Source organism: Carcharhinus amblyrhynchos, chromosome 17, assembly GCF_965287045.1.
Source record: "Carcharhinus amblyrhynchos chromosome 17, sCarAmb.v2.hapA, whole genome shotgun sequence".
NCBI classification, from domain to species: Eukaryota; Metazoa; Chordata; class Chondrichthyes; order Carcharhiniformes; family Carcharhinidae; genus Carcharhinus; species Carcharhinus amblyrhynchos.
This window is the reverse complement of record NC_137340.1, coordinates 35,862,029-35,890,003: the sequence shown is the minus strand read 5'-3', so window position 1 is coordinate 35,890,003 and position 27,975 is coordinate 35,862,029. Positions and strand designations below refer to the sequence as shown.

Genomic DNA, 27,975 nt, shown 5'->3' with positions numbered 1-27,975 from the left:
AAAATATTATTATAAAAGCAAAATACTGCAGATGCTGGAATTTGAAAAAAACCAGAAAATGCTGGAAGATCTCAGCAGGTCTGACAGCATCTGTGGAGAGAGAATAAAGTCAGACTCAAAACATTGGCCCTATTCTCATCAAATCCCCACAGAGTAGAAAGAGGCCATTCGACCCATCGAGCAGAATCCCACCCAGACCCTATTCCCATAACTCTGCCTATTTACCTTGCTAGCCCCCCGACACGAGGGTCAATTTAGCATAGCCAATCAACCTAACCCAAAGACGTTTGGACAGTGGGAGGAAACCGGAGCACCCAGAGGAAACCCATGCAGCACAGGGAGAATGTGCAAATTCCACACAGACAGTGATCCGAGACCGGAATTGAATCCGGGTCCCTGGCACTGTGAGGCAGCAGCGCTAACCACAGTGCCGCCCCTCTCCTGAGATGCTATCTGATCTGCTGAGTTTTTCCAGTATTTTCTGTTTTTGTTAGTGAAGAATATTATCTGTCCCTATTAGAATATTCCAGCTATGTTGATGTGGAGCTCTTGATCACACTCCTGCTCGAACACAGAAAATAGAAGACCTTATTCTAAGCAACAAAAGTAAAATACTGCAGATGTTGGAAATGGGAAATAAAAACAGAAAATGCTGGAAATGCTGCAGAGCAGTGACCTTTCATCAGGACGATCCAAGTCCACTAAATTTACAGTTTTCAGGGGGAAAGGGTGCAGGTTAAGTGGATATAATTACGCCCAAAATTGGTGAAAGCCCCCTACAATCCTCTGTAATGAAACCAGAATTTAACTTAATCAGTGACTTGGCTTTATCACATTATGGGTGGCAATGGTGGCACAATGGTTAGCACTGCTGCCTCTCATTGCCAGAGACCCGGGTTCAATTCCAGCCTCAGACGACTCTGGAGTTTGCACATTCTCCCTGTGTCTGCCTCGGTTTCCTCCCACATTCCAAAGATGTGCAGGTTAGGTTGATTGGCTATGCTAAATTGCTCCTTAGTGTCAGGGAGATTAGCAGAGTAAATACCTGGGGATATGGGCTGGGTGGTGGGATTGTTGTTGGGGCAGGCTTGATTGGCCAAATGATCTCCTTCTGCATTGTAGGGGTTCTAGGATTCTAATTAGTATTCAGTCCGAACTGGTAACCGAAAGAAAATTGTGGTTTTGGTTTACTTTAATAGCAAATGTGTGGGCTAATTCAAACATTCCAGTAACTATTTTTTAAAATTTCACTCATTCTTTCTAAATTGCAAGAAAAAAATGTGAGAACTACCGACATCCCCCCTATAAATGTGGCATCATGTTATTAAAAATGTATGGAGAAAATACTATGGAACGACACTTCAGAAACTTAAATGTTTAAAGAAATCCGTTTCCTGACAATTGTTGTTTTATTCGATGTTATTTTTAATTCATTGCTGCTTTGCCGGTCTTATCATTTAGAAATAAAGCCGGAAATGATTGCGGGGGGAGGGATATTTGGAAATCTCGGGTCTGCCCACAGTCATTCCTAGCGTCCCGGAACGTGACCCGACTGAAGGCTGGATGGTGGGGCTCCGGCTCTGTAACTCACTCGGCTCTGCGCGACTTGTGCCAACTCCCCCAGCTGTGAGCCCGGAGGAAGCAGGCGCACCGGGCGGGGCTGCTCAGGCGCAACTTGTGCGCTCAATGAGAGCAGTCGGTCCAAACCCGAGCGAGAGGGACAGGACAGCTCAGGACCAGTGACCGGGAGAATCCGATGCGTGTTATTATCTGGGATTTGCTACACGTCGAAAGGCGAAACAAAACAAGAAGGCACTTCAAGGGGCGCCCGGCTTTTTCTAGATCTCACACATGGATAGGAGCAAAGGTAAGCCAGTGGAAGTGGGGCTTATCAATTACCCCCCCAACTATTGACAACTTTACAATCTTGTTGCTCCTGTACTTGTGGATTTATATCCCCGCCCCCCCCGACACACACACAGAAAATACTTCTCTCCACATGTCAATTTCAAATGGAAACTGACAGTTCCGAGGAGCAGAAGCAAACTTGTAATGGACCTGATCCACTCCCAGTGCCTGGGAAGGATTTAAGGTAGCAATTGCCCTCCAGTTGTCTTCGATCTTGAAGTCCTTATTCTTCGGCCCCAAACCTATCATTTGCAGAATCTCTCTGCCCGTAAATAGGGGAATTTTACAATAACTTCATTGCAGTGTTGATGTCAGCCTTGCTTGTGACTAATAAATAAACTTTTAAACTTAACTTTTCAGCCACCCTCCTGCCCCACTAGAATAGTCCCGTATTGTCCAAAGTATAATCCCGAAAGCAGAGCTCTTTGCTTCATCGCTCTGCACCCTCTCTGCCCCAACTCCAGCTGTGGGTGTCATGTTAACGATAAGTTTACAGCTCTCAAATCTTTGCTGGCTGGGAGATTCTGCTTCCTTAACTTCGGAAACGTCAACAGCTGGACACCCTAGTCCAGATGTATGTGGCTGAATTAGTTCGGTTTCGTGATGAGTAGCTAGCTAATGGGGTAATATTGTCAATGGATGTCCTGAAGGCTGATTGAATCGCTCTTGAATGTTCCAAAACTAGTGGAGAGCTGTGTTCACCTAGCGCCGTTCCCTGGATTGTGTTGCCTCAGCCGTTGTCTCTCTCTCCAAGACAAAGGCTTGCGGGATAACAGAGTGGCTGGGAGCCACATGTGTACTAAGAAATCTTAAAAACAACAGTCGTTTCAATTCTCAATGCTCAAATAATCGAGGCAAGGCGATAAGCGGTGGAGAGTCTTTAGTGTAAATTTGCAATTCAATTCCACTCTGATTTATAAGCCACCGGGAAATGGCTGGTGTACAAAAGATGTTGCCACTGAGATTTGGTTAGTTATCAGTGATGTGTGAGGTTTGGTTTGTGTGGGGTAGGTCGATGGATGGCGTCTGTCTCAAGTTTCAGCATTTTGTTTACAAACATCTCAGCGAAGTGATTTTAAATTACATTCTCCTTTTGTGTTTGATAGATTTTGACTGTTAAATTGTTGCTTTATACACTAAAAGGCTCTGAGTGAACACGCTCTGTACATTTGAAAACACGAAAACACGAGATCGCAAAGTAAATACTACCACCGAGTGGTTAACAACGCTGTGTCACAGCACCAGGGATAAGAGCTGGATTCCCGGCCTCGGGTCACTGTCTGTGTGGAATCTGCACGTTCTCCCTGTGTCTGCATGGGTTTTCTCCGGGTGCTCAGCTTTTCTCTCAGTGCTGGTGAGGTGGATTGACCATGCTGAATTTCCCTCAGTGTACGCGAACAGGCACCAGAGTGTGGCTGCTAGGGGATTTTCACAGTAACTTCATTGCAGTAAGCTTATTTGTGACTAATAAATAAACTACAACCTTTGCCTAATGAGCTGTCCTGCTGCACTTTTGCTTTGTTTCTGGAAATTGAATTTACTTAATCAGAATCATTGAATCCCTACCATGCAGAAGATGGCCATTCAGCCCATCGAGCTTGCAAAGACAACAATCCCACCCAGGCCCTATCCCTGTAATCTCATGTATTTATCCTGCCGGTCTCCCTGACATTAAGGGGCAATTTAGCATGGCCATTCAACATAACCTGCAGATCTTTGGAGTGAGGGGGAACCAGAGCACCTGGAGGAAACCCACACAGACGTGGAGAGAACGTGCAAACTCCACACAGACTGACACCCAAGGCTGAAATTGAACCTGGGTCCCTGGTGCTGTGAGACAGTACTAACAACTGCTTGGAAGTTATTACATGATAACTTAAAGATTTGGGTGTTTTTTTTAAGTGGGAAATGAGCGACTAGTCAGTGAAATTGAGTTCCACGTCTCATCTCTTGTATAAAAGTGAGATGGGTGGAGAAATCATATTTTACAGATTTGAATCGATTAGTTAGCTTGTGCACATTAGAGAGATTCAGATCTTGTATTGCCCATTGTGTGTGTGTGTGTGTGTGTGTGTGTGTGTGTGTGGCTAAGTGTTTCCATTCTTTGGCAAGGTTATCTGAGGAGAGGCCATGGAGGAGTCAATTCCTTCGCCATTTAAACATGCCAGCTGTCAGGTCAAATAAGGAGCAGCACTGACAACATCCATGGAGAATTTCTGGAGGATGAACCGTCCCACTCCTTCTGACTAAAGCAAATAGTGCAGAGCTTAAGTGAAAACATATCCAGCATCTGATCAGCAGAAATACGATTTATCTACTGGTGCCTATTTTAATTGCCAGCTGTTATGTGCTGTGATAGCTACGGCTCAATCGGCCTGTTTATCAGATCGTGTCAACGCAACACTGCTGATATTGTTTGTTAAACCTCCAAGTATGTTTGAGATGGTCAGCTGGGGAATTGGTCTTCACGAATGCAACTACAAAGCTAACAAAGTACTGGCGGTGAGCAATAAGTAGAAACTACTTTTTTAAAAATTATAACTAATGCATTTGAATTTTAATATAAAATCAAGTATAGAATACTGAATAAGTGAAACAATATCTTCAGGATCGGTGGTACTGTGGATCTACTGTGTTGACAGTGATGTTGGCAAAATGGGGCAGCTGTTGTGGTTCTGTAGCATCACCAAACTTAACACAAAAATTCCAAATCTCCCCATAAGATTGTATGGTGGACATGTCCATGATCAAAGTGTTTTGTATGTGGGAGGGAGTGTGATCTCTTACCCTCGAAGACTGATTGTTTTTAAATTGGAACATTCAGCAGCAGGCATTTTTGTGAGTTTTATAAAATGAAAAGATTGTGTCATCCGACACATGCCCTGGATGTTAAAAGAAAACACTAGCAGTGGCACAGTGGTTAGCACTGCTGCCTTGCAGCGTCAGGGACCCAGGTTCGATTCTAGGCTTGGGTCACTGTCTGTGTGGAGTTTGTGTTCTCCCTGTGTCTCCATGGGTTTCCTCCAGGTGCTCTGGTTCTCCCCACAGTCCAAAGATGTGCAAGTAAGGTGAATTGGTCATGATAAATTCTCCCTTAATGTACCCGAACAGGTGCTGGACTTTGGCGACTAGGGGGATTTTCACAGTAACTTCATTGCAGTGTGAATGTAAGCCTACTTGTGACTAATAAACTTTTACTTTAACTATAGATTCCCTGGCCTCCCTACAGCATGTTTCTTGGCTGCAGGAGGTGGTATGCCATTGGCTGGCAGCAGAAGGGTCTGGTCCCGCTGCTATCAATGGAATTTCCCATCAATTCCATCTCACACACTGCCAGGAAATCTGCGGCGGAGGCATGCCATCAATGGGACCAGAAGATCCCACTGGTGTGAAGAGTCAGAGGATTTTTGTCCAATATCTCTCATGCTCGCTTCACACACGCTATCACTCCTGCAAAGACTAGATTACAGATAAAGGAGAAATCAATACCATAAGATATAGGAGCATAATTAGGCCATTTGGCCCATTGCATCTGTGCCACCTGCCATTCAATCATGGCTGATATGATTCTCATCCCCAATGTATTACGATTATGCATTGTCATACTATTAAGATGTATAATCATCTCAGTCTCTCTTTGTGATGACTTGTAGTTTCTTAGTTGATTTGATTCTTTTATTGAAGTGAAGGTCTTGAAAGCCAAGGTTTTTCAGTAAGCTGTGAAGCCTAGTGTAGTTGAATTTCCAGGAGTTTCATTCTTGGGTGACCTCGATGTAGGTTAGGGCAAGTCCTTCTCCTACTTCAAGGTAATGAATGGGATGGATAGGATAGAGGTAGAGAGACTCTTCCCGCTCAGAAAGGACAGTAGGACTAGGGGGCACAGCCTCAAGATAAAGGGGGGGCGGTTTAGAACGGAGTTGAGGAAGATCTTCTTCACTCAAAGGGTGGTGAATCTCTGGAATTCTCTGCCTGTTGAAGTGGTGGAGGCTACCTCGCTAAATATTTTTAAGAAGCGGGTTGATGGGTTTTTGATAAGAGAGGGGATTAAGGGTTATGGGGAGAGGGCGGGAATGTGGAACTGAGCCACGACAGATCAGCCATGATCTTATTGAATGGCGGGGCAGGCTCGAAGGGCTAGATGGCCTACTCCTGCTCTATTTCTTATGTTCTTAATGCTGTTGATTATCTTGGCTGTTTATTTGACTGCAACTGACTTTTGATTTGATTTATTATTGTCACGTGTATTAGCATACAGTGAAAAGTATTATTTCTTGCACGCTTTACAGACAGAGTTTACTGTTCATAGAAAAGGAAACAACGGAGTACACAATGTAGTGTTACAGTCACAGCCAGGGTGTAGAGAAAGATCAACTTGATGCAAGGTAGGTCCATTCAACAGTCTGACGGCAGCAGGGAAGAAGCTGTTTTTGAGTTGGTTGGTACGTGACCTCAGACTTTTGTATTTTTTCCTGATGGAAGAAGATGAAAGAGAGAATCTCCAGGGTGTGTGGGATCCTTAATTATGCTGGCCACTTTGCCAAACAGCGGGAAGTGTAGATAGAGTCAATGGATGGGAGGCTGGTTTGACTGATGGATTGGGCTATATTCATGATCTTTTCTAGTTTCTTGCGGAAGAGCAGGAGCCATACCAAGCTGTGATCCAACCAGAAAGAATGCTTTCTATGGTGCCTCTATAAAAGTTGGTGAGAGTTGTAGCTGACGTGGCAAGTTTCCTTTGTCTTCTGAGAAAATAGAAGTGTTGGTGAGCTTTCTTAACTATAGTTGAAGGCTTTCTGATAGTCTGTCTCTCGGAACAGCTTTTGCTCTTATTTTAAAAGCAGGTAACAAACATACTTTACTTGTTATGTGATCAAAAGTGCTTTTCCAAATAGCGTGGTGTGTTAAGCCAATGAACATCTTTGTGGCTTTTCACACGTTGAGAGTTTCAGACGGCAAGGCTTTTTTGTTTGGATGAGCGGTCATCATCATAAAATAAAAGAACAATGGATCCACTTCTGTTCCACTTAACCCCATTGAGTTTCAAAGTCTCTTTTGTTCCTGGTGAAACATGGAATTGGGTTGTCTGCAGATGCCATTGTCTGTAGGTTTTGGTCCATCCTTAAACAGATGTGTGAATTTCACAGGCAACTGAGTTGGACGATCAGCAATGATCGTAATGAATGGCGGAGCAGGCTTGGGCCGAATAGCCACCTCCTGTTCCTATTTTCTGTGTTTCTATGTATCCTTCACTCAGGTTCATGATTGATTGGGTATTGACTGCAGATTCTACTGTCTACAGTTCAAACACCAGATATACATGGTATTCTGTAGTCACCTTAACTTTTGTGTTCACTTTTTCAAGTACAGCTTTAAATTTGTAATATCTCCATGCCTGCATGGGGCCTGACAGTAGGATTGGATAAACAGAGTCCTTTAACGTACTATGTTCACTCTAAACCTTTCTTGTAAACAAACCAAAGCAGCTCTTAATGTTGTCAAAGGCCATTGACCTGAAACATTGGATGGAATCTTTCTGCTTTGTGAAAGAGGAGATGCGAGGAAGTATCATAGAAAATCATAGAATCCCTGCAGTACAGAAGGAGGCCAATTGGCCTATCGAGTTTGCGCTGACCATAATCCCACCCAGGCCCTATTCCCATATATTTACCTGTAACCCCCCCGACACTAGGGTCAATTAGCATAGCCAATCAACCCAACCTGCACATCTTTGGGCTTGGGAGGAAACCGGAGTACGTGGAGGAAACCCACAGATGCTGGAGAATATGCAAACAGTGACCCGAGGCCAGAATTGAACCCAGGTTCCTGGCACTGTGAGGCAGCAGTGCTTGCCACCGTACTGAAATAACTAAGTTGGGTCAGCTGTCTGAAGCATTCCTGCATCTGGCTGATTTTGTCAGATGTGGGGTAATGCCCTATACAGCCGCAGCAAGACCTCCCTAATTTTATACTCAATCCCCCTCGCTATGAAGGCCAGCATCCCATTAGCCTTCCTGACCAGCTGCTGGCTGGGTTTTAGTGACTCATGCACAAGGACCCCGAGGTCCCTCTGCACCGTCACCTGCTGCAGTTTTTTTGCCACGTAAGTAATAATCCTTCCTACCATTCTTCCTACCAAAGTGGACCACCTTGCACTTGCCAACATTAAATTCCATTTGCCAGTTCCTGGCCCATTCGCCCAGCCTATCTAGATCCTTCTGCAGACTCTCCACACCCTCCGCACAATTTGCCGTTCCACCAATCTTGGTGTCATCAGCAAATTTCGACACCATACACTCAGTTCCCTCCTCCAGATCATCTGTATAAATGGTAAATAGCTGAGGCCCCAGCACCGACCCCTGGGGCACTCCACTAGTCACCAACCACCAATCCGAATAGCACCCCTTGACTCCCACTCTCTGCCTCCTATTTGACAGCCAATCCCCTATCCACGCTAACACCCTACCCCCAACTCCATGCACTCTTACCTTCTGCAATAACCTCTTGTGAGGTACCTTGTCAAACGCCTTCTGAAAATCAAGAAAGACCACATCCACCGGCTCTCCTCTATCCACCGCCCTAGACACATAAGAACATAAGAAATAGGAGCAGGAGTAGGCCATCTAGCCCTTCGAGCCTGCCCCGCCATTCAATAAGATCATGGCTGATCTGTCGTGGCTCAGTTCCACTTTCCCGCCCTCTCCCCATAACCCTTAATCCCCTCTCTTATCAAAAACCCATCAACCCGCGTCTTAAAAATATTTAGCAAGGCAGCCTCCACCACTTCAACGGGCAGAGAATTCCAGAGATTCACCACCCTTTGAGTGAAGAAGTTCCTCCTCAACTCCGTTCTAAACCGCCCCCCTTTTATCTTGAGGCTGTGCCCCCTAGTCCTACTGTCTTTTTTGAGCGGGAAGAGTCTCTCCACCTCTATCCTATCCATCCCATTCATCATCTTATACGTCTCAATGAGATCTCCCCTCATTCTTCTAAACTCTAACGAGTACAAGCCTAGTTTATTCAGCCTCTCCTCATAGTTCAACCCCCTCAACTCCGGTATCAGCCTAGTAAACCTCCTCTGCGCTCCCTCCAAGGCCAAAATATCATTGCGCAGGTGCGGCGCCCAAAACTGCACACAGTACTCCAGCTGCGGCCCCACCAATGCCCTATACAGCTGCAGCAAGACCTCCCTACTTTTATATTCAATCCCCCTCGCTATGAAGGCCAGCATCCCATTCGCCTTCCTGACCACCTGCTGCACCTGCAAGCTGGGTTTTTGCGACTCATGCACAAGGACCCCGAGGTCCCTCTGCACCATCGCCTGCTGCAGTTTTTCTCCACGTAAGTAATAGTCCTTCATACCATTATTCCTACCAAAGTGGACCACCTCACACTTGCCAACATTAAATTCCATTTGCCATTTCCTGGCCCATTCGCCCAGCCTATCTAGATCCTTCTGCAGACTCTCCACACCCTCCGCACAATTTGCCGTTCCCCCAATCTTGGTGTCATCAGCAAATTTCGACACCCTACACTCGGTTCCCTCCTCCAGATCATGTATATAAATGATAAAAAGCTGAGGCCCCAGCACCGACCCCTGGGGCACTCCACTAGTCACCATCCGCCAATCCGAATAGCACCCGTTGACACCCACTCTCTGCCTCCTATTTGACAACCAATCCTCTATCCACGCTAACACCCTACCCCCAACTCCATGTCCCTCGACCTTCTGCAATAACCTCTTGTGAGGTACTTTGTCAAACGCCTTCTGAAAATCTAGAAAGACCACATCCACCGGCTCTCCTCTATCCACTGCCCTAGACACATCCTCATAGAACTCCAATAAATTTGTCAGACACGACTTCCCCTTAACGAAACCGTGCTGCGTCTGCTCTATCAAGCAATACCCCTCAAGATGCCTCGCTATTTCCTCCTTGATGACGGATTCTAACATTTTACCTACAACAGACGTTAAACTAACCGGCCTATAATTCCCCGCCTTTTGCCTGGCACCCTTCTTAAACAATGGCGTAACATTAGCCGCTTTCCAATCTTCTGGCACTTCCCCGGAATCCAGCGACGTCTGGAAAATAACCACCAAGGCATCCACTATCACCTCCGCCATTTCTTTCAGAACCCTCGGATGCATTCCATCCGGTCCTGGGGACTTGTCCACAATCAGTCCCTCCAGTCTGCCGAGCACCACCTCTCTAGTAACAATAATGTCATTGAGACCCTCCAGTCCTACCACCTTTCCGTCATTAACACCCGGCAAATTATTCACATCTTCCTCCGTGAAGACCGAAACAAAAAAGTTATTCAAGACCTCAGCCATTTCCCCATCTCCTACCACTAAGTCCCCCCTCATCCTCTAAGGGTCCAACGTTCACCCTAGCCAGCCTCTTCCTTTTTATATATTTATAAAAACTCTTGCTATCCTTTTTTATATTAAGCGCTAGCCCAGCTTCATAGTTTCTCCTACCCTTCTTTATCAACTTCTTTGTCAATCTTTGTTGACATTTAAACCTCTTCCAATCCTCTTCTCGCCCACTACTCTTAGCTACTCTAAACGCCTCCGCTTTTAATTTAACACTTTCCTTCACCTCCTTCGTTATCCATGGCTGATTATCTCTCCTCCTACGGTCCTTTTTAACCATCGGAATAAATTTCTGCTGAGCACCAAGAAAGATCTCCTTAAAGATCCTCCACTGCTCCTCAGCAGACCCTCCCTCCAACGCGCTCCCCCAATCAACATTCGCCAATTCTTCTCTCATCCTACCGTACTCCCCTCTGTTCAAACAAAGGACGCGTGTCCGGGAACCCACTTTCTCCTCCTCCATCTGCACCAGAAACTCCACCATACAATGATCACTCTCCTCAAGAGGATCCCTCACTGCAAGGTCCCTAATTCTACCTGCCTCCTGTGTGCAGTTTTGGTCACCGTACTTATGCAAGGATATTTTGGCCTTGGAGGGAGTGCAGAGGAGGTTTACTAGGCTGATGCCGGAGCTGAGGGGGTTGAGATATGAGGAGAGGCTGAATAAACTAGGCTTGTACTTGTTAGAGTTTAGAAGAATGAGGGGAGATCTCATTGAGACATATAAGATGATGAATGGGATGGATAGGATAGAGGTGGAGAGGCTCTTCCCGCTCAGAAATGACAGTAAGACTAGGGGGCACAGCCTCAAGATAAAGGGGGGGCGGTTTAGAACGGAGCTGAGGAGGAACTTCTTCACTCAAGGGGTGGTGAATCTCTGGCATTCTCTGCCCGTTGAGGTGGTGGAGGCTGCCTTGCTAAATATTTTTAAGACGCGGGTTGATGGGTTTTTGATAAGCGAGGGGATTAAGGGTTATGGGGAGAGGGCGGGAATGTGGAACTGAGCCACGACAGATCAGCCATGATCTTATTGAATGGCGGGGCAGGCTCGAAGGGCTAGATGGCCTACTCCTGCTCCTATTTCTTATGTTCTTATGAAACTGGCAATGGCTACCTGTGTGTTAGAGGCAGATGAACAGCCTACATAAAACAGTGCCCAATTGTGGATACCATTAGGCCACAGCTTAAGAGGAAGTCATCTTGTGGCACAATGGGTAGCGTCCTTGCTTCTAAGCCAGAAACTCTGGGTTTGAGTCCCACTCCAACTTTTTGACACTGGAAGGTGTACTCATAACAAGGTCAAAGAAATTGATTATTACTGTGCAAATTCTTCCAACAGGGGGCAAGAGTGCGCGAGACCCAGGATCAATCATGCTTGATGCAGAGAGGGACCACTCTGGCTTCAGGGTAGCAACCTGTTCCAGGACAAAATAAGCAATGGAAAGCAGATCTACGCACGTGCTTTTGTTGCAGGAAGTCAAAGAAAGAGCGCTAAGACAGGGGCAGAAAAGTGACCAGAGTTCAAGGAGCAGAAAGGCTGGAAAAGTGTCAAAAGTTCAGAAATCAAGTATCAGTAGACGCATATTTAGGGGAGGAACCATTGTATCATAAGTTTTAGGAGGAGTAAAAATAATTAACTGGGGAAATGGGGTAAGCACAGATCAGTGCCAGATAAATTAGAGTCAAACAAAAATGCAGGGTCACCCTCTCTCCAAATGTTGGCTCTGTTCTCCTGTCACAGATGCTGTCAGACCTGCTGAGTTTTTTTCCATCATTTTCTATTTTTATTTTAGATTTCATCATCCGCAGCAATTTGCCTTTAAATTAGAGTCGAATGTTAGCAGGAAAATGATAGCTGAACAATTGGCTGCCTGCCAAAATAAAGGCATTTTGGGAAAAGTGAAGGTAAACTCCCTAGCAAAGGAAAGATAAGACAAATAAAATTAGGGTTTTCCATATGATAAAAAGATAAAATAAAATAAAGAAGGAAAAAGTCTACTTCCTACAGATGTCAGGTAGGAATTACAATTGAGAATCAGTTTGAATATAAAAGGCTCAGAGGGAAGGTGACAAAGTAAATAAAAGAAGCAAAGGGAGAGTATGAAAGGAGACTGACAGTGTAAAGAGAATCCCAAAGTCTTCTATAGGCATATTTATTGGAAAAGGGTGGTAAGAGGAGGAAAAGGGCTGAGTAGGCACCAAAAATCAGATTTCCACATGGAGGCAGAGGACATGCAATGGTATTCGATGAACACATTGCATCTGTCTTTGCAAAGGAAGAAGAAGGCACCAACGCTATGGTGAAAGAGGAGGTAATTCAGATACCAGAAGGGTTTAAAATTGATGATGAGTTTTTGGATAAGCTGTATGTACTTAGTGGATAAGGCACCAGAACCAGATGCAATGCATCCAAGGATACTGGGGAGGTGAGTGGAAATTTGAGGCATTGACCTTAATTTTCCATTCTTCCTTAGACTCAGAGTGGTTTTAGAGGTTGGGGAGTTGCAAATGCTACACCCTTTGAATAAGGGTGTAAGGGGAAATCCAGCAAGAACAGACTAGTCAATTTAACTTTGGTGATGGAGAAGCTTCTAGAAACAATAGTTCTTGGCAAAATTAATCGTCACATAGAAAATGTGGATTAGTTAAAGTGGCATAGTAGCACAGTAGTTAGCACTGCTGTCTCACAGCACCAGTGGACCCTGGTTCAAATGCTAGCTTGGGTCATTGTTTGTGTGGAGTTTGCACATTCTCCCTGTGTCTGCATGGGTTTCCTCTGGGTGCTGTGTTTCTTCCCACAGTCCAAAGATGCGCAGGTTAGCTGCATGGGCCATGCTAAATTGCTCCTTCGCGTCCTGGGATGCTTAGGCTAGTGAGGTAAATATGTGGGGTTACAGGGATGGAGCTTGGATAGGATTATTGTTGGTGCAGACCCAGATGGGCCGAATAGCCTCTTCCTGCACTGTAGGGATTCTATGATATTTTCTAAAAAAAATGGTTTTTAACTAACTTATTTTTTCAAAAAATAACAAAGGTTTGATTAGTGGTGTACATGGACTTCCAAAAGACATCTGACACATTGTTCACAAGCTTGTTATGCAGTAGAGTTATATTTGACAGGACGAAAGGAAAGTAGCAACAAAGATGCAGGATTGGCTGAGTGAGAGGAAATGATATGATTCATGAATGTTTGTAATGGAGTTCCCCAGGTGGTCAGTATTTGGACTCTTGCTTTTCCTGATACAGATTAATGATCTATTCTTTTGGCATACAGGGTACAATTTCAAAAATTTGTAGATGATACAAAACTGGGAAGTAATGTGAACTGTGAGAAGGATGGACTGGAATTTCAAAAGGACATAGACAAGTTGGTGAAATTGACAGACAAGTGGCAGATTAAATTAAATGCAAAAAAACGTGAAGTGATTCAGTTTGGTAGGAAGAGCATGGAGAGACAATATAAAATAAAGGGTACAACTCTGAAGGGGATGTGAGAGCAGAGATCATAGAAATCATAGAAACACTGCAATGCAGAAAGAGGCCATTGAGCCCATCGGGTCTGCACTGACCACAATCCCACCTAGGCCTTACCCCCATATCCCTACATATTTTACCTGCTAATCCCTCTAACCTACACATCCCAGGACAACAAGGGGAAATTTATCATGGCCAATCAACCTAAACCTGTACATCTTAGGCATGTGGGAGGAAATCGGAGCACCTGAAGGAAACCCACGCAGACACGGGGAGACTGTGCAAACTCTACACAGACAGTAACCCAAGCTGGGAATTGAACCCAGGTCCCTGGAGCTGCGAAGCAGCAGTGCTAACCATTGTGCTACCATTCCACAGAGGGACCTACTGCACTAGGTTGTTGTACCAGATTTGCTTGTTCATCTTTCTGGGTCAAACATAATCTGAGTGGGATTTTTCTCCCTCTTTGCGGCATGAATGGCAGGTGCAGGATACTGCACGCTCACGGAGGGATCTTTTGGTTCTGCCGTTGTCAAGCAGGTTTCCTATTGAACACACCCCTCTACCAGAAAACCCACAGAGGGGGTGCACCATTGGCAGGACCATAAGATCCCATCGGCATGATGGCTGCAACATTTTGATTGACTCAGATGCAAGAGTGCTGCTAAGTGAACTGCTGTCTGTGAAGCATATCAGAGCATAAGGATCTCTGCTGTCCAGTAAACGATTATCTGAATCTCGGGTTTGAGATGCTGATCCTCAGTCTGGCAAAGGCTGAGCTGTCATATTGGAGGCGATAATGAATTTTGTCATCTAGATCTTTTGTCAAGCAGAGACTCCCAAAGTACAGAAAATGGTTCACATTTTCCAGGATATCGCCATTGATTGTTGTGGGGATGGAGAAAGTGTTTTGTTGAGGCTGATTCAAAAAGAACTTAGTTAAATAGTAAACCAAAGAAAAAGACTAACAGCAGCTGACATGAAGAAGAGTGGGAGGGGGATGAATGGAACATTGGCATGGACTAATTGGGCTGAATGGCCTGTTTCTAACTGTAAATAGACACTATTACTAGAAGTAACACTTCCAGCTAGCTGTCAGGATGACACTTATCATCCAGTGCTTAACAGATGTTAACATACTTTACCATCCTTTGTTTTACACGAAAGAGCTACACATATAGAATTACAAACACTGTAAGATAGAAACAAATCGCTCAGCCCAACTATTCCACGTCAGTCAACAACATCAAAAAACAGAAAATGCAGGAAAATCTTAGCAGGGCCTGACAGCAGTTGTGCAGAGAGAACAGAGCCAACGTTTGGCGTCTGGATGACCCTGTATCAGTGTGACGAAGAGTCATCCTGACTCCAAACGTTGGCTCTCTTCTTTCTCCACAGATGCTGTCAGATCCTGCTGAGATTTTCCAGCGTTTTGTTTTTGTTTCAGATTCCAGCATCCACAGTAAATTGCTTTCATTTCCATGTTAATGTTTATCCTCTGTGTGAACAGTAATCCACAAACTCATTCCTGCATCCTTTCATTTCCTTCAACCTTTTATTTGATGTTCTTAAATGTTGACATGGCTCTACTACATTATTTGTTAACCTGAGAAACTGATAAAAGGGCACCTGTGTGAACCACTGCTGTCCTTTTAGGTCATGATGCTATATGGGGAATTCCAGGATACTGGAATTATTTCCTTTAGAGAAATGAGGCTCAAAATGAAGGGATTTTGATACAGTGAATAAGTTTCAATGTCTCCCTCTTCCAGCAAAACTAAGAATCACCTCTGGAAATCAAGCCTCACATATTTTAGATAATTATATTAAATCATCTTATTCTTCTATGGTAAATAATCATCATTTACATTCATTCTGCGTCTCTCTTCTAGGACATCACTGTTTATACCCAAAGATTTCTGGACCCACCTACTTTTACTCAAAAGTATCCAAATAATTAAAGTTCTTTATCGCTTTCATTGATTTCAGGAGGAATCACAGCTACTCGACGTACATGTGGTTTAATTTATTAAGATATAATGGTTTGATTTGCCTGCCTTATTAAAGGAAAGTACCAATGTAAGTAGCAGTGATCAAGGCCTCAGCATTTGTTCTATTATGGGAAATTTGATTTAAGTTTGCAAGATCCCTGTAAATCACTCGTTATTTGCTATGCTGAGAGCATTTTGTGACAGAGGATAGCTCAGCAATTGTTACTTGTTGTGGTATCAATGTTAACTTGCAATGCCTGAATATTAAGTAAGAACACTTCATTGACAATGAATTTAATAGGCGGCACAAGCTTTTGAGCACAGCATGTGTTTCCAATCAAAGTATAAATGCTTCAAATATTGAGGTGAAATTCACCGTGACAATTTCCATTTACCTTCTCTTGATAGTAAAGACAAATGGACAATAGAATCCCTACAGGTGCAGAAGAAAGCCATTTAGCCCATTGAGTCTATACCAACTGTCCGACAGAGCATCTTACACAGGCCCAGCACCCCAGCAATCCCCCCCCCCCCCCCCCCCCCCAACCCACCCACCCAATACATGTAACCCCACACATTTACCATGGCTAATCTACCTCGCCTACATATTTTGGGACACTAAGAGACAATTTAGCATGGCTAATCCACCCAACCTGCACATCTTTGGACTGTGGGAGAAAACTGGAGCACCTGGACGAAACCCACGCCGACACAGGGAGAATGTGCAGACTCCACCCTGGAATTGAGCCTGAGTCCCTGGCACTGAAAGGCAGCAGTACTAACAACTGTGCATTTTTCATAATGTGATTGAGTCCTTGTGTCTCAGTGACTACTCTGTTATACCACAGTATGGACCATTGAATGATTACAGTAGAGAAGGAGGCCATTTGGTCCCTTGTATTTATGCTGCTTCTATCCAAAAATAGTTCACCCAATGTCACTCTATCTTTTCCCTATAGCTCTGCACATTTCTCTCTTCAGATTATTAAACAAGTCCTTTTTTTAAAGTCCTCAATTGAATGTACCTCTCCCACACTCTCAGGCAGTTCATTCCAGATCCTAAACACTCACTTTTTAAAACCTTGATCCTCATGTCACCATTGTTTACTTGCCAATCAGTTTAAATCCATGCCCTAGGGTTCTTGACCCTTCCACCAACAGGAATAGTTCCTCCCTGATTACTGTGTCCAGGCCATACATGATTTTAACATTGCTATCAAATCTCCTCCTTTTAACTCTTCTTAGGGGAACAGCTGTAACATCTCCAATCTATCTACATTACTGAAATTCCTCATCTTTGGAAGTAGTCTTGTAAATCTCTACTGCACTATCACATCCTTCCTAAAGTATTGTTCCCAGAACGGAACACGGATGTCTATAACTTGCTGACTCTCCGTCAGGTTTGGGAGGGTAGCCCAAAGTTCCCAGGTAAAGGTTTATGCGGCAATTGTCCAGAAGCACTCGCCTCCCCTAGACAGTTGCACTGTACTGGGAACCATCCAACCAAAATGATTTAAATTGCTAACTTTGGATGGTTCTAACAGTGTTACACTAATGCTTACTATGAAAAGTGTGGAAGAAATAAAACCTCTTCTAACTTCAGTGTGACTATATTAAACACCCAGACCCATCCAGTGTGGGACTCCCTATAGGGGCTCCCACCACCCCCACAATCCCTCATCCTCACTAAACACAATAGTCCCTACCTCCAGCACCCACCTCCCCCACTGCACAAGAATAGCCAACATTTCTCCCCCCCTCCACCCCACCCTCCCCCACCCCAGCCAATTAGCTCAGACGCTTAACTTCTCTCTGGCCTGTCATTTTAAACTCACTTGTTCTATGGTAGCTAATGCTGTTTTTTAAAAAAATAAGGCATGTCCTCTTTGGCTGCGGTTCTTTTGGACTCTGACATCGGAGCTGCTGTGCTACCTGGATCTCATCTGTCCTGAGCCAGGAAAGTTGGGTGAGATAGGCAGGGACAAAAGGTACATGAGTGCAGAATGGCAATCCAATGCTGATTGCCACACCAAGGGAGTTCTGGCCCATTATTCCACTTGTGGCTGAAAGAAAGTTTATAAAGATTCATTAAAACTTCCTCATTTTTGTACTGTTTGCGTCTGAATGCTTGCTTATTCATCCTGCCACCTTGAATAATTAGTGCACACTTGCCCCCTTCAAATTGTACTCTTTGGTTTTTATTGACTCTCGTTGTTAGAACATAGAACAATACAGCACAGTACGGGCCCTCGATGTTGTGCTGAGCTATGTCCAAACCCAAGGTCAAGCTATCCCACTCCCTATCATTCTGGTGTGCTCCATGTGCCTTTCCAATAACCGCTTAAAAGTTCCTAAAGTGTCCAACTCCACTATCACAGCAGGCAGTGCATTCCAAACCCCAACCACTCTGAGTAAAGAACCTACCACGGACATCCCTCTTATCTCCCATTATGAACCTTACAGTTATGCCCCCTCATAACAACTACATCCACCTGAGAAAATAGTCTCTGCACGTCCACTCTATCTATCTGCCTCATCGTCTTATAAACTTCTATTAAGTCGCCGCTCATCCTCCCCCGCTCTAAAGAGAAAAGCCCCAGCTCCCTCAACCTTTCCGCATAAGACCCACCCTCCAAACCAGGCAGCATCCTGGTAAATCTCCTCTGCACTCTCTTCAATGCTTCCACATCCTTCTTATAGTGAGATGACCAGAACTGCGCGCACTATTCCAAATATGCTCTCACTCAAACCCCCTGTTAATAAACATATTGTTCTTCCTATCATCCCATTTCTCTACATTAAATTTAATCTGCCATGTGTCAGCCTGTTCCAGCAGCCCCCTCAAACTTTATCCTCCTCACAATTCATAAATGCCTTACAGGTTTTTGTCATCCACACAAGTTGAAATTGTGCTTTGGACATTCAAGCCTAGATAATTAATACAGATCAAGAAAGCAGTGGTCCTAACATTGAAGACATTATATATTTTCCTCAGTCAGAAGATCAACCATTCACCACTACTGTTTCCTGTCAACCATCCAGCTTCATAGACAGGTTGCCAATGCCCCTTTTATTCCATTGCCTTAAACCGCTGCGTAACGAGTGTTAAATTACTCAAATGGATTTTCATGGTCTCCACATATCTTCAATAGCCCTCTTTGTTACCTCATCCAAAATAAACCCAAGCAAGTTAATAGAACATAAATTGTTCTTAACAAATCTGAGCTGGCCTTTCTTAATTAATCCACTTGTGTCAGCTGACTAATTTAGTATCAAATTATAATTTTTGAAATTTTTTTCCACCCACAGGTTAAACTACCTGACCTGTTGATGGATTATGGCCTTATCCTTCCGCTCCCTTTTGAACAAGGGTGCAACATTTGCAATGTTCCAGTCCTCTTAGAAACACCCCTAATCTAAGGAAGATTGAAAGATTGTGACTAGAGCCTCTGCAATTTACTTCCCTCAGTATCCTTGGATGTATCTCACCCAGTCCTGGTGACTTATCCACTTTCTGTACAATACCATCTCTTTTGCCCATCAAGTGACTCAACTATCCTCTTTCACTATGACTTAAGAACATATAAGAACATAAGAAATAGGAGCAGGAGTAGGCCATCTAGCCCTTTGAGCCTGCCCTGCCATTCAATAAGATCATGGCTGATCTGAAGTGGATCAGTTCCACTTTCCTGCTTTCTCCCCATAACCCTTAATTCCCTTGTCTACCAGAAATCTAACTACCCGTGACTTAAATACATTCAACAAGGTAGCCTCCACCACTTCAATGGGCAGAGAATTCCAAAAATTCACCACCCTTTGGGTGAAGAAGTTCCTCCTAAACTCTGCTATACTCTGCCCCCCCCCCCCCCAACTTATTTTGAGGCTGTGCCCTCTAGTTCTGCTGTCCTTTCTAAGGGGAAAGAATCGCTCCACCTCTACCCTATCTAGCCCCTTCATTATCTTGTAAGTCTCTGTAAGATCCCCCTCAGCCTTCTAAACTCTAACGAGTACAGACCCAGTCTATTCAATCTCTCTTCATAAGCTAACACCCTCCTCTCTGGTATCAGCCTGGTGAACCTTCTCTGCACTCCCTCCAAGGCCAATATATCCTTTCGCAAATATGGGGACCAAAACTGCTTACAGTACTTGAGTTGCGGCCTCACCAGTGCTCTGTACAGTTGCAGCAAGACCTCCCTGCTTTTATATTCTATCCCCCTCGCTATAAAGGCCAACATTCCATTCGCCTTCTTGATCACCTGCAGACTGGGTTTTTGCGATTCGTGCACAAGGACCCCCAGGTCCCTCTGCACTGTAGCATGCTGCAGCTTTTCACCCTTTAAATAATACTCCCTCCTACTACTATTTCTTCCAAAGTGGATAACCTCACATTTGCTAACATTATACTCCATCTGCCAGGTCGTCACCCACTCACTCAGCCTATCCCGATCTCTCTGCAGACTTTCCGCGTCCTCCACGCAATTTCCTTTTCCACTCAACTTCGTGTCATCAGCAAATTTCGTTACTCTACACTCAGCCCCTTCCTCCAGATCGTCTATGTAAATGGTAAACAGTTGAGGCCCCAGCACCGATCCCTGCGGCACTCCACTAGATACCAACTGCCAACCAGAAAAGCACCCATTGATTCCAACTCTCTGCTTCCTGTTAGACAACCAATCCTCTACCAACGCTAACGCCTTACCCCCAAATCTGTGCACCCTACACTTCTGCAGCAACCTTTTGTGAGGCACCAGCTTGGCAGCATCTTCCTTGTCGAGTAAAGACCAATGCAAAATATTTATTTGGTACCTAAACCATACCCTCTGACTCCATGCATAAATCTCCTTTTAGGTCCCCTATTAGTCTCATTCCTCTTTTTAACCATCTTTTTATTATTCATAAGCCTGTAGAAGACTTTAGGATCACATTTATATTAACTGCTTGTCTTCTCATTTTTCTCTCATTTCTTTTCTTTTCTTTTCTTTCTATTTTTATTTCTCTAGCCATTTAATCACATGCATCCTTTGTCTGCTTCGTCATACTCTGTCTTTGTCATCATCCAGGGCGCTCTGACTTTGTTTGCCCTAACTTTCTCATTCATTGGAATGTACTCCATGTGCTGTGTAAAATGGTTACTTCTGTAAAACCTTCATTGACGTAATCATAGAATCCCTACATCGCAGAAGGAGGCCATTTGGCCCATCGGGACTGCACTGACTCTCCAATAGAGCACCTTACCCAGAACCTATCCTCTTGACCCTACATATTTATCCTGCTAATCCTCCTAACCTTCACATCTTGGGACACTAAAGGACAATTTAGCGTGGCTAATCCATTTACCCTGCACATCTTTGGACTGTGGGAGGAAAGCAGAACACCCGAAAGAAACCCACGCAGACATGGGGGGGAAAAAATATGCAAACTCCACACAGTCACCTAAGGCTGGAATCGTCCTCAGGCCACTGGCACAGTGGGATCATTCAGCCCACCCCAGATGTTCCATGTGAGGACATCAGAGGTCACAGTTTATAAAAGTATTTATGCAAAGAGAGTGCAGGTACTAATGAGGTACTATCTCTTTAAAGGCAGACCTTTGAACTTAGGCAGGCAAGAAAAGCTATAATGAATGTCAATAAATTTCAGTCGATATTGTTACCTTAGCTTCACTAACTCTGAGCAGCATGTGAACACCTCGCCTAGTTCCTGCCACCCCAACATGCACCCTTCAGCTTCAAAGCCAGCAGGTCAAATTGACATGTATATTGCTGTCAGCAGTTAAGTAATGGGTGATTGCCTTTCACCACACTCACAGTTGCCCAGAGACTTTTCGCAGCTTGTCAGCAAGGATTTCCACTAATCTGGTGCCTTTCAAAGTGCATCACCCTTGACAGGAGATCTACGGTGTCTATGGACAGGACAAGCAACTCAACTAATCATATTTCCCATTAAACTTTTCCCCGTTTTCAGGAGAATTGAAACCAGGAAACAGAAAAACAGGAAATACAAATTACATTTATATCGTGGGCCGGAAACAAAATAAAGATTGGGCCATGGGGATAAAATTGAGGCTCAGAGAGATAAACAAGGTTTTAAAAATCTGCAACATTAATTTTCTTCGTGAATTAGACCACAACAGTTGTTTAAAAAAAAATAATTTTTTCAGGGTCAGAGAGGCTGTTCGGCAATAAAAATTACTTACTCAAAAGTGTATCAGTTATTGTGTCAGTATTATAGTTTTACAGCAGTTAGTACTGCTGCCTCACAGCGCCAGGCGCCCAGATTCGATTCTCAGCTTGGGTCACTGTCTGTGTGGAGTTTGCACATTCTCCCCGTGTCTGCGTGGGTTTCCTCCAGATGCTCCGATTTTCTCCCACAATCCAAATTAGGTGGATTGGCCATGCTAAATGTCCCCCCAGTATCAGGGGGACTAGCTAGGGTAATTGCATGGGGTTATGGGGATCAGGCCTGGGTGGGATTGTGGTTGGTACAAATGCGATGGGCCAAAAGGCCTCCTTCTGCAACATAGGATTGTATGATTTTATAGAATGATTTCAGTGCCGTGCCCATCATTAAAGGTTGCAGAAGAGTAGGCTATTGGCAGCGATTGCCAAATTTCCTCATTTATTTTATTCATCCATGGGACCTGGGTGTCACTGGCTGACCAGCATTTATTACCTGTCCTTAATTGCCCTTGTTCAGAGTGCAGTTGAGAGTAAACCACATTGCTTATGCTCTGGAGTCACATATAGGCCAGGCAAGGACAGCAGATTTCCTCCCCTAAAGGACGTTAGTGAACCTGATGCCATTTTCTGATAATTGGCAATGGTTTCATGGTAATCAGTAGATTCTTAATTCTGGATTTTCTTTTTATTGAATTCAAATTCCATCATCTACCATGATGGGATTTGAATCCAGGTCCCCAGAATATTAGCTGAGTTTCTGGATTAATAGTCTACTGATAATACCATTAGGCCATTGCCTTCCCAGAGGTTTCTTGTCAGATTTACCCTGTATTAATGGTAAGTACTAATAGCCTCAGCATTATTGTTACAGCAAAATCTGGGCAACTAATTCTCCTGTTTCAACCTCCTAACCTTCTAATTGAAAGTAGTGTCTAAATATAGGTAACACAACCAAAATCGGTAATATTGTACAGAAATAATAAAATGTGTCATTCAGCAGAACCAACATGTGTTCTCAAACTGCTTTTTCTCACTGCTGTGATTTTTAAAAAGAGCAAGTTGCAAAGGCCAAGTGATCACAAATGGACAATAAAGATTTTGTTTATAGAGATTAAATTAAAATTCCAGCAAACATTCCAAGGAAGAAAATCTTTCCAGACAAGGCAGAAATTATTTAAATGTTCATCTGATGTTGCTTCAATGTCGGTGGGTCAAATCCCTGGAATTCCCTCCCTAACAGCACTCTGGGAGTGCTTACAACAAAGCAGCTGGCCATCATCTTCTGAAGGGTAAATGTGGTTGAAAATTTGTTGTATCTTTCATGCAGCAAAAATGTCTGGAGCAATTTACAACCTGTCTAGAAAGGAGAGATATGAGGCAGATAACTGGACAATTATGCTTACATCCTACCAGTGTGAGGAAAATATTGCAGTTATTTTCCCAATTGTGAAACTAAAATCTTGACAATATAGAATAGAAGTCCATAGAATCCATACAGTGCAGAAGGAGGCCATTTGGCCCATCAAGCCTGCACCAACCACCCAGGCCCTATCCCCATAACTCCATGCATTTACTCTAGTTGGTCCCCTTGACACTAAGGGGCAATTTAGCATGGCCAATCCACCTAACTCGCACATCTTTGGTGTGTGGGAGGAAACCGGAGCACCCGGAGGAAACCCATGCAGACGTGGGGAGAATGTCCAAACTCCACACAGTAACCCAACCTGGGAATTGAACCCAGGTTCCTGGAACTGAGACAGCAGCCCTAAACCACTGTGCCGTGTGTTATAATCGTACGTAAAAATAGGTAAAGGAACATTACTATTCAGATCAATCCAAATCGATATTATCAATTGTGTAAGTCAGCACAGCAAAACCAATACTGAGTTACCTTACTGTCTTATATTGCAAATGATGATAGATAAAACATTAAGCTTGGGATTTAAAGGCCATGCAAAAATCCGTTTTACATTTCCTTTCATGGTAGCTCAGTTGATAGCACTCTCGCTTCTCAGTCAGAATGTTCTGGGTTCAAGTCAGACTCTAAAATCTTGAGTACAAAATCCTAGACTGACATTCCAATGCAATACTGAGGGAGTGCTGTGCTGTCAGAGATGTTGCCTTTTAATAAGCTATTATACTGAGGCCTCATCTGCCGCTTCATGTGGATGCCTTATGTCAAAGATGAGTTGGGGACTTATCCCAGCGTCCTGGCCAAATTTATCATTCAACCCACATCACAAAAACATATTTTTGGTCATTGTGATGTGGGTGCTTAAGGGAGCTTGTTGCATACAAATTGGCTGCTGCAACTTTGACACCATAAGACTAACTATACTTCAAAAGTACTTCACAGCTTGTTAAGCATTTCCAGCATTTTCTATTTTGTGTGGATTATCAATTTGTAATCCTAGCTACAGATGTCTGCGATGTCATATTAGTGCAGAAATATTGCTGTAATTATTAGAGAACAGATGCCTTTTTGGTTCCAAATTGCAGAATGCAGAAACTACTCTGAAATCAGTATCTATGGCCTTATATTGCACATGTATATTTTAAAGGGGCTTTGTTACCGCATCACAAGTTCTGGTAATGACCAGTCCTTAAAGTGGTTTACTCGATTAAAAATCAAATCAAATGATGATGTGTTTAAGCATATGACCCTTCTATTTCTAGGGAGAGAAATTATTCAGACTTCAGATCAATATGAAGTGACTTCCTTTAGAAGGACTATATATAACTTCTAGGTGAGAACAGGATTGGCCTCAATTACTTACATAGAAATAATTTTCCAATACTGCTTCAGCAGCAGCAGTCCCATAAAGGCAGAGAGCTGTTGCCTGATGAATCATGTCTCAATACAAATCAGCAAAGGGAAGAGAACTAGACAAAGACAAAAGTTTTTAAAAAAAATCATTCCCACTGTGATTAGTACCTCATTTTTCATACACATCAGATGTGATATTTGCATTGAACAGCAGCATTGCTTTATAAACACTAGCTATGATATACCTCCCTCGTACTTCTGAGACGTTCCTTTGGAAATGAGGGTGATTTGCTTCCATTGCAGTTCAGTGGGTTCTGAGATGTCCGCTGAGTCCAATGTGTGATCTGCAGACTCTGCCACACTTGGGACAGAGAGTTTGCAGGGATGGGTGGGGAGGTTGTTTGTAGGTTTATGTGCTCCCTTAAATGCCTTGACCTCACCCCTTCATGTTCCTGACACAGTCTACTAATGTGTTTGCCTATCTATTTTCATTGGTTACAAGCCAGGATCCCCCTTGAGTTAGTACAGCATATTTGACCACCTCAGGAATGCTTTGATGACATCTCAAAAGCATTTTTGCTGTCCTCCTGGGAGTCTCCTACTCCCCTTGGTTGAGAGGTCAATTACCAAAGGGGGCATAGCTTATTGGCAAGGGGCAGGAAATTCAGAGGGGATTTGAGAAGAAACTTTTTCACTCAAGGGGTGGTGGGAATCTGGAATGCACTGCCTGAAAAGGTAGTGGAGGCTGGAAATATTTGGATGAGCATTTGAAATATAATAACATTCAAGGATATGGGATGAGTGCAGGAAAATGGGATTAGCATGCCTTTCAGTTGTAGTTATTGTCAGTGCAGACTCAATGGGCTGAAGGGCCTTTTCTGTGCTCTGTGTCTTGATGGTTGTCAAATTGGGCTGCACACATTCTGGGAGATGTCAGTGGAAATGATGTCACAGAAAGCTGGTGATGTGATGAGTGGATTCTAAGAAAGATGTATGAAAACAGTCTGCCCCACCTCCTCTTACTGCTGCCAAATTTATAATGGAGGTGGAGAGAGGGAGAGATACTAGAAACATCAGCACCAGGAAAATCTCAAGCCATCCATAACAAAGCCCTTTGACTGCACAGTGAGTTGCCTTATCTTTGATACAGTTTGGTGCCGAAGGGGACATCCCAAACTGGATTCCTGATTCCCCAATGGAACCGGAATCAGAATGCCGTGTTGGCACTCAGTGTTCCATGCCAGCCCAGGCTGCCGCTGCTGCCCCTGATGAATTTGCTGTCCTTAAAAGTTTACAATCTGAAAATATTCAGATCTGTAGCAACAATTTACTCCATGCAAGAATGAGACTCGAACAGTTTAATTTGTTGTTTTTCTGCTGGTGGGGAGGGTAGGGGGGGCGGGGCAGGTCAATTAGCAATTATGACACCACACAAAGGGCATTTATACTCTTAAGTTTCAGTTAAAACTTTCTGCTGCAAATTCAAAGAGCAGTTAATCTGCAAATACAGAATGTTCTTAAAATTATCCAGGAGGGTCAGAATGAAGTGCTATTGTGCAATGCAAACAGCAGAATGGAGCAAATTGCCCAAAAAATCCTGATAATTAGCAACTCACAATGTAACTCTTTTTGGTTGAACTTCCTAGTCAATTGGTTTTTAAAATTTATTTATTAGTATCACAAGTTTGGCTCACACTGCAGTGAAGTTACTGTGAAAATTCCCTAGTCGCCACACTCTGAGGGAAGACTTAGCATGGCCAATGCACCTAACCAGCGCATTTTTCAGACTATGGGAGGAAACGAGAGCACCCAGAGAAGCCCATGCAGACACGGAGAGAACATGCAGACTCCACATTTCCCAGCTTGGGTCGCTGTCATCGAACCCGGGTGCCTGTGAGGCAGCAGTGCTTGCCACTGTGCCGCTTGGTAATAGCCTACAACATGAATTTGCCATTGTTTTCAAGTAAGAACATAAGAAATAGGAGCAGGAGTAGGCCATCTAGCCCTTCGAGCCTGCCCCGCCATTCAATAAGATCATGGCTGATCTGTCGTGGCTCAGCTCCACACTCCCGCCCTCTCCCCATAACCCTTAATCCCCTCTCTTATCAAAAACCCATCAACCCGCGTCTTAAAAATATTTAGCGAGGCAGCCTCCACCACTTCAACGGGCAGAGAATTCCAGAGATTCACCACCCTTTGAGTGAAGAAGTTCCTCCTCAACTCTGTTCTAAACCGCCCCCCCTTTATCTTGAGGCTGTGCCCCCTAGTCCTACTGTCCTTTGTGAGCGGGAAGAGTCTCTCCACCTCTATCCTATCCATCCCACTCATCATCTTATATGTCTCAATGAGATCTCCCCTCATTCTTCTAAACTCTAACGAGTACAAGCCTATTCAGCCTCTCCTCATAGCTCAACCAGCTCAACTCCGGCATCAGCCTAGTAAACCTCCTCTGCACTTCTTCCAAGGCCAAAATATCCTTGCATAAGTATGGCGCCCAAAACTGCACACAGTACTCCAGCTGCGGCCTCACCAATGCCCTATACAGCCGCAGCAAGACCTCCCTACTTTTATATTCAGTCCCCCTCGCTATGAAGGCCAGTATCCCATTAGCCTTCCTGACCACATGCTGCACCTGCAGGCTGGGTTTTTGCAACTCATACACAAGGACCCCGAGGTCCCTCTGCACCGTCGCCTGCTGCAGTTTTTCGCCCCGTAAGTAATAATCCTTCCTACCATTATTCCTACCAAAGTGGACCACCTCACACTTGCCAACATTAAATTCCATTTGCCAGTTCCTGGCCCATTCGCCCAGCCTATCTAGATCCTTCTGTAGACACTCCACACCCTCCACACAATTTGCTGTTCCACCAATCTTGGTGTCGTCAGCAAATTTCGACACCCTACACTCGGTTCCCTCCTCCAGATCATCTATATAAATGGTAAATAGCTGAGGCCCCAGCACCGACCCCTGGGGCACTCCACTAGTCACCATCCGCCAATCTGAATAGCACCCGTTGACCCCCACTCTCTGCCTCCTATTTGACAACCAATCCTCTATCCACGCTAACACCCTACCCCCAACTCCATGTCCCCTGACCTTCTGCAATAACCTCTTGTGAGGTACCTTGTCAAACACCTTCTGAAAATCCAGAAAGACCACATCCACCGGCTCTCCTCTATCCACCGCCCTAGACACATCCTCATAGAACTCCAGTAAATTTGTCAGACACGACTTCCCTTTAACGAAACCGTGCTGCGTGCAAGGTTTGATCTTAGATTAAT

General features: G+C 44.2%; 1 protein-coding gene across 1 annotated transcript in view; it reads left to right on the top strand.

Annotated features, from left to right (window-relative positions):
* Positions 1-1,544: 1,544 nt before the first annotated feature.
* The window catches only part of afap1l2 (actin filament associated protein 1-like 2), a 231,168-nt gene continuing 204,737 nt past the window's right edge, over positions 1,545-27,975 (top strand). The window contains exon 1 of the mRNA XM_080205816.1: positions 1,545-1,867. Within this exon, the coding sequence (XP_080061942.1) occupies positions 1,852-1,867 (16 nt within the window). The 5' untranslated portion in view covers positions 1,545-1,851. The remainder of the gene's footprint in view (positions 1,868-27,975) is intronic.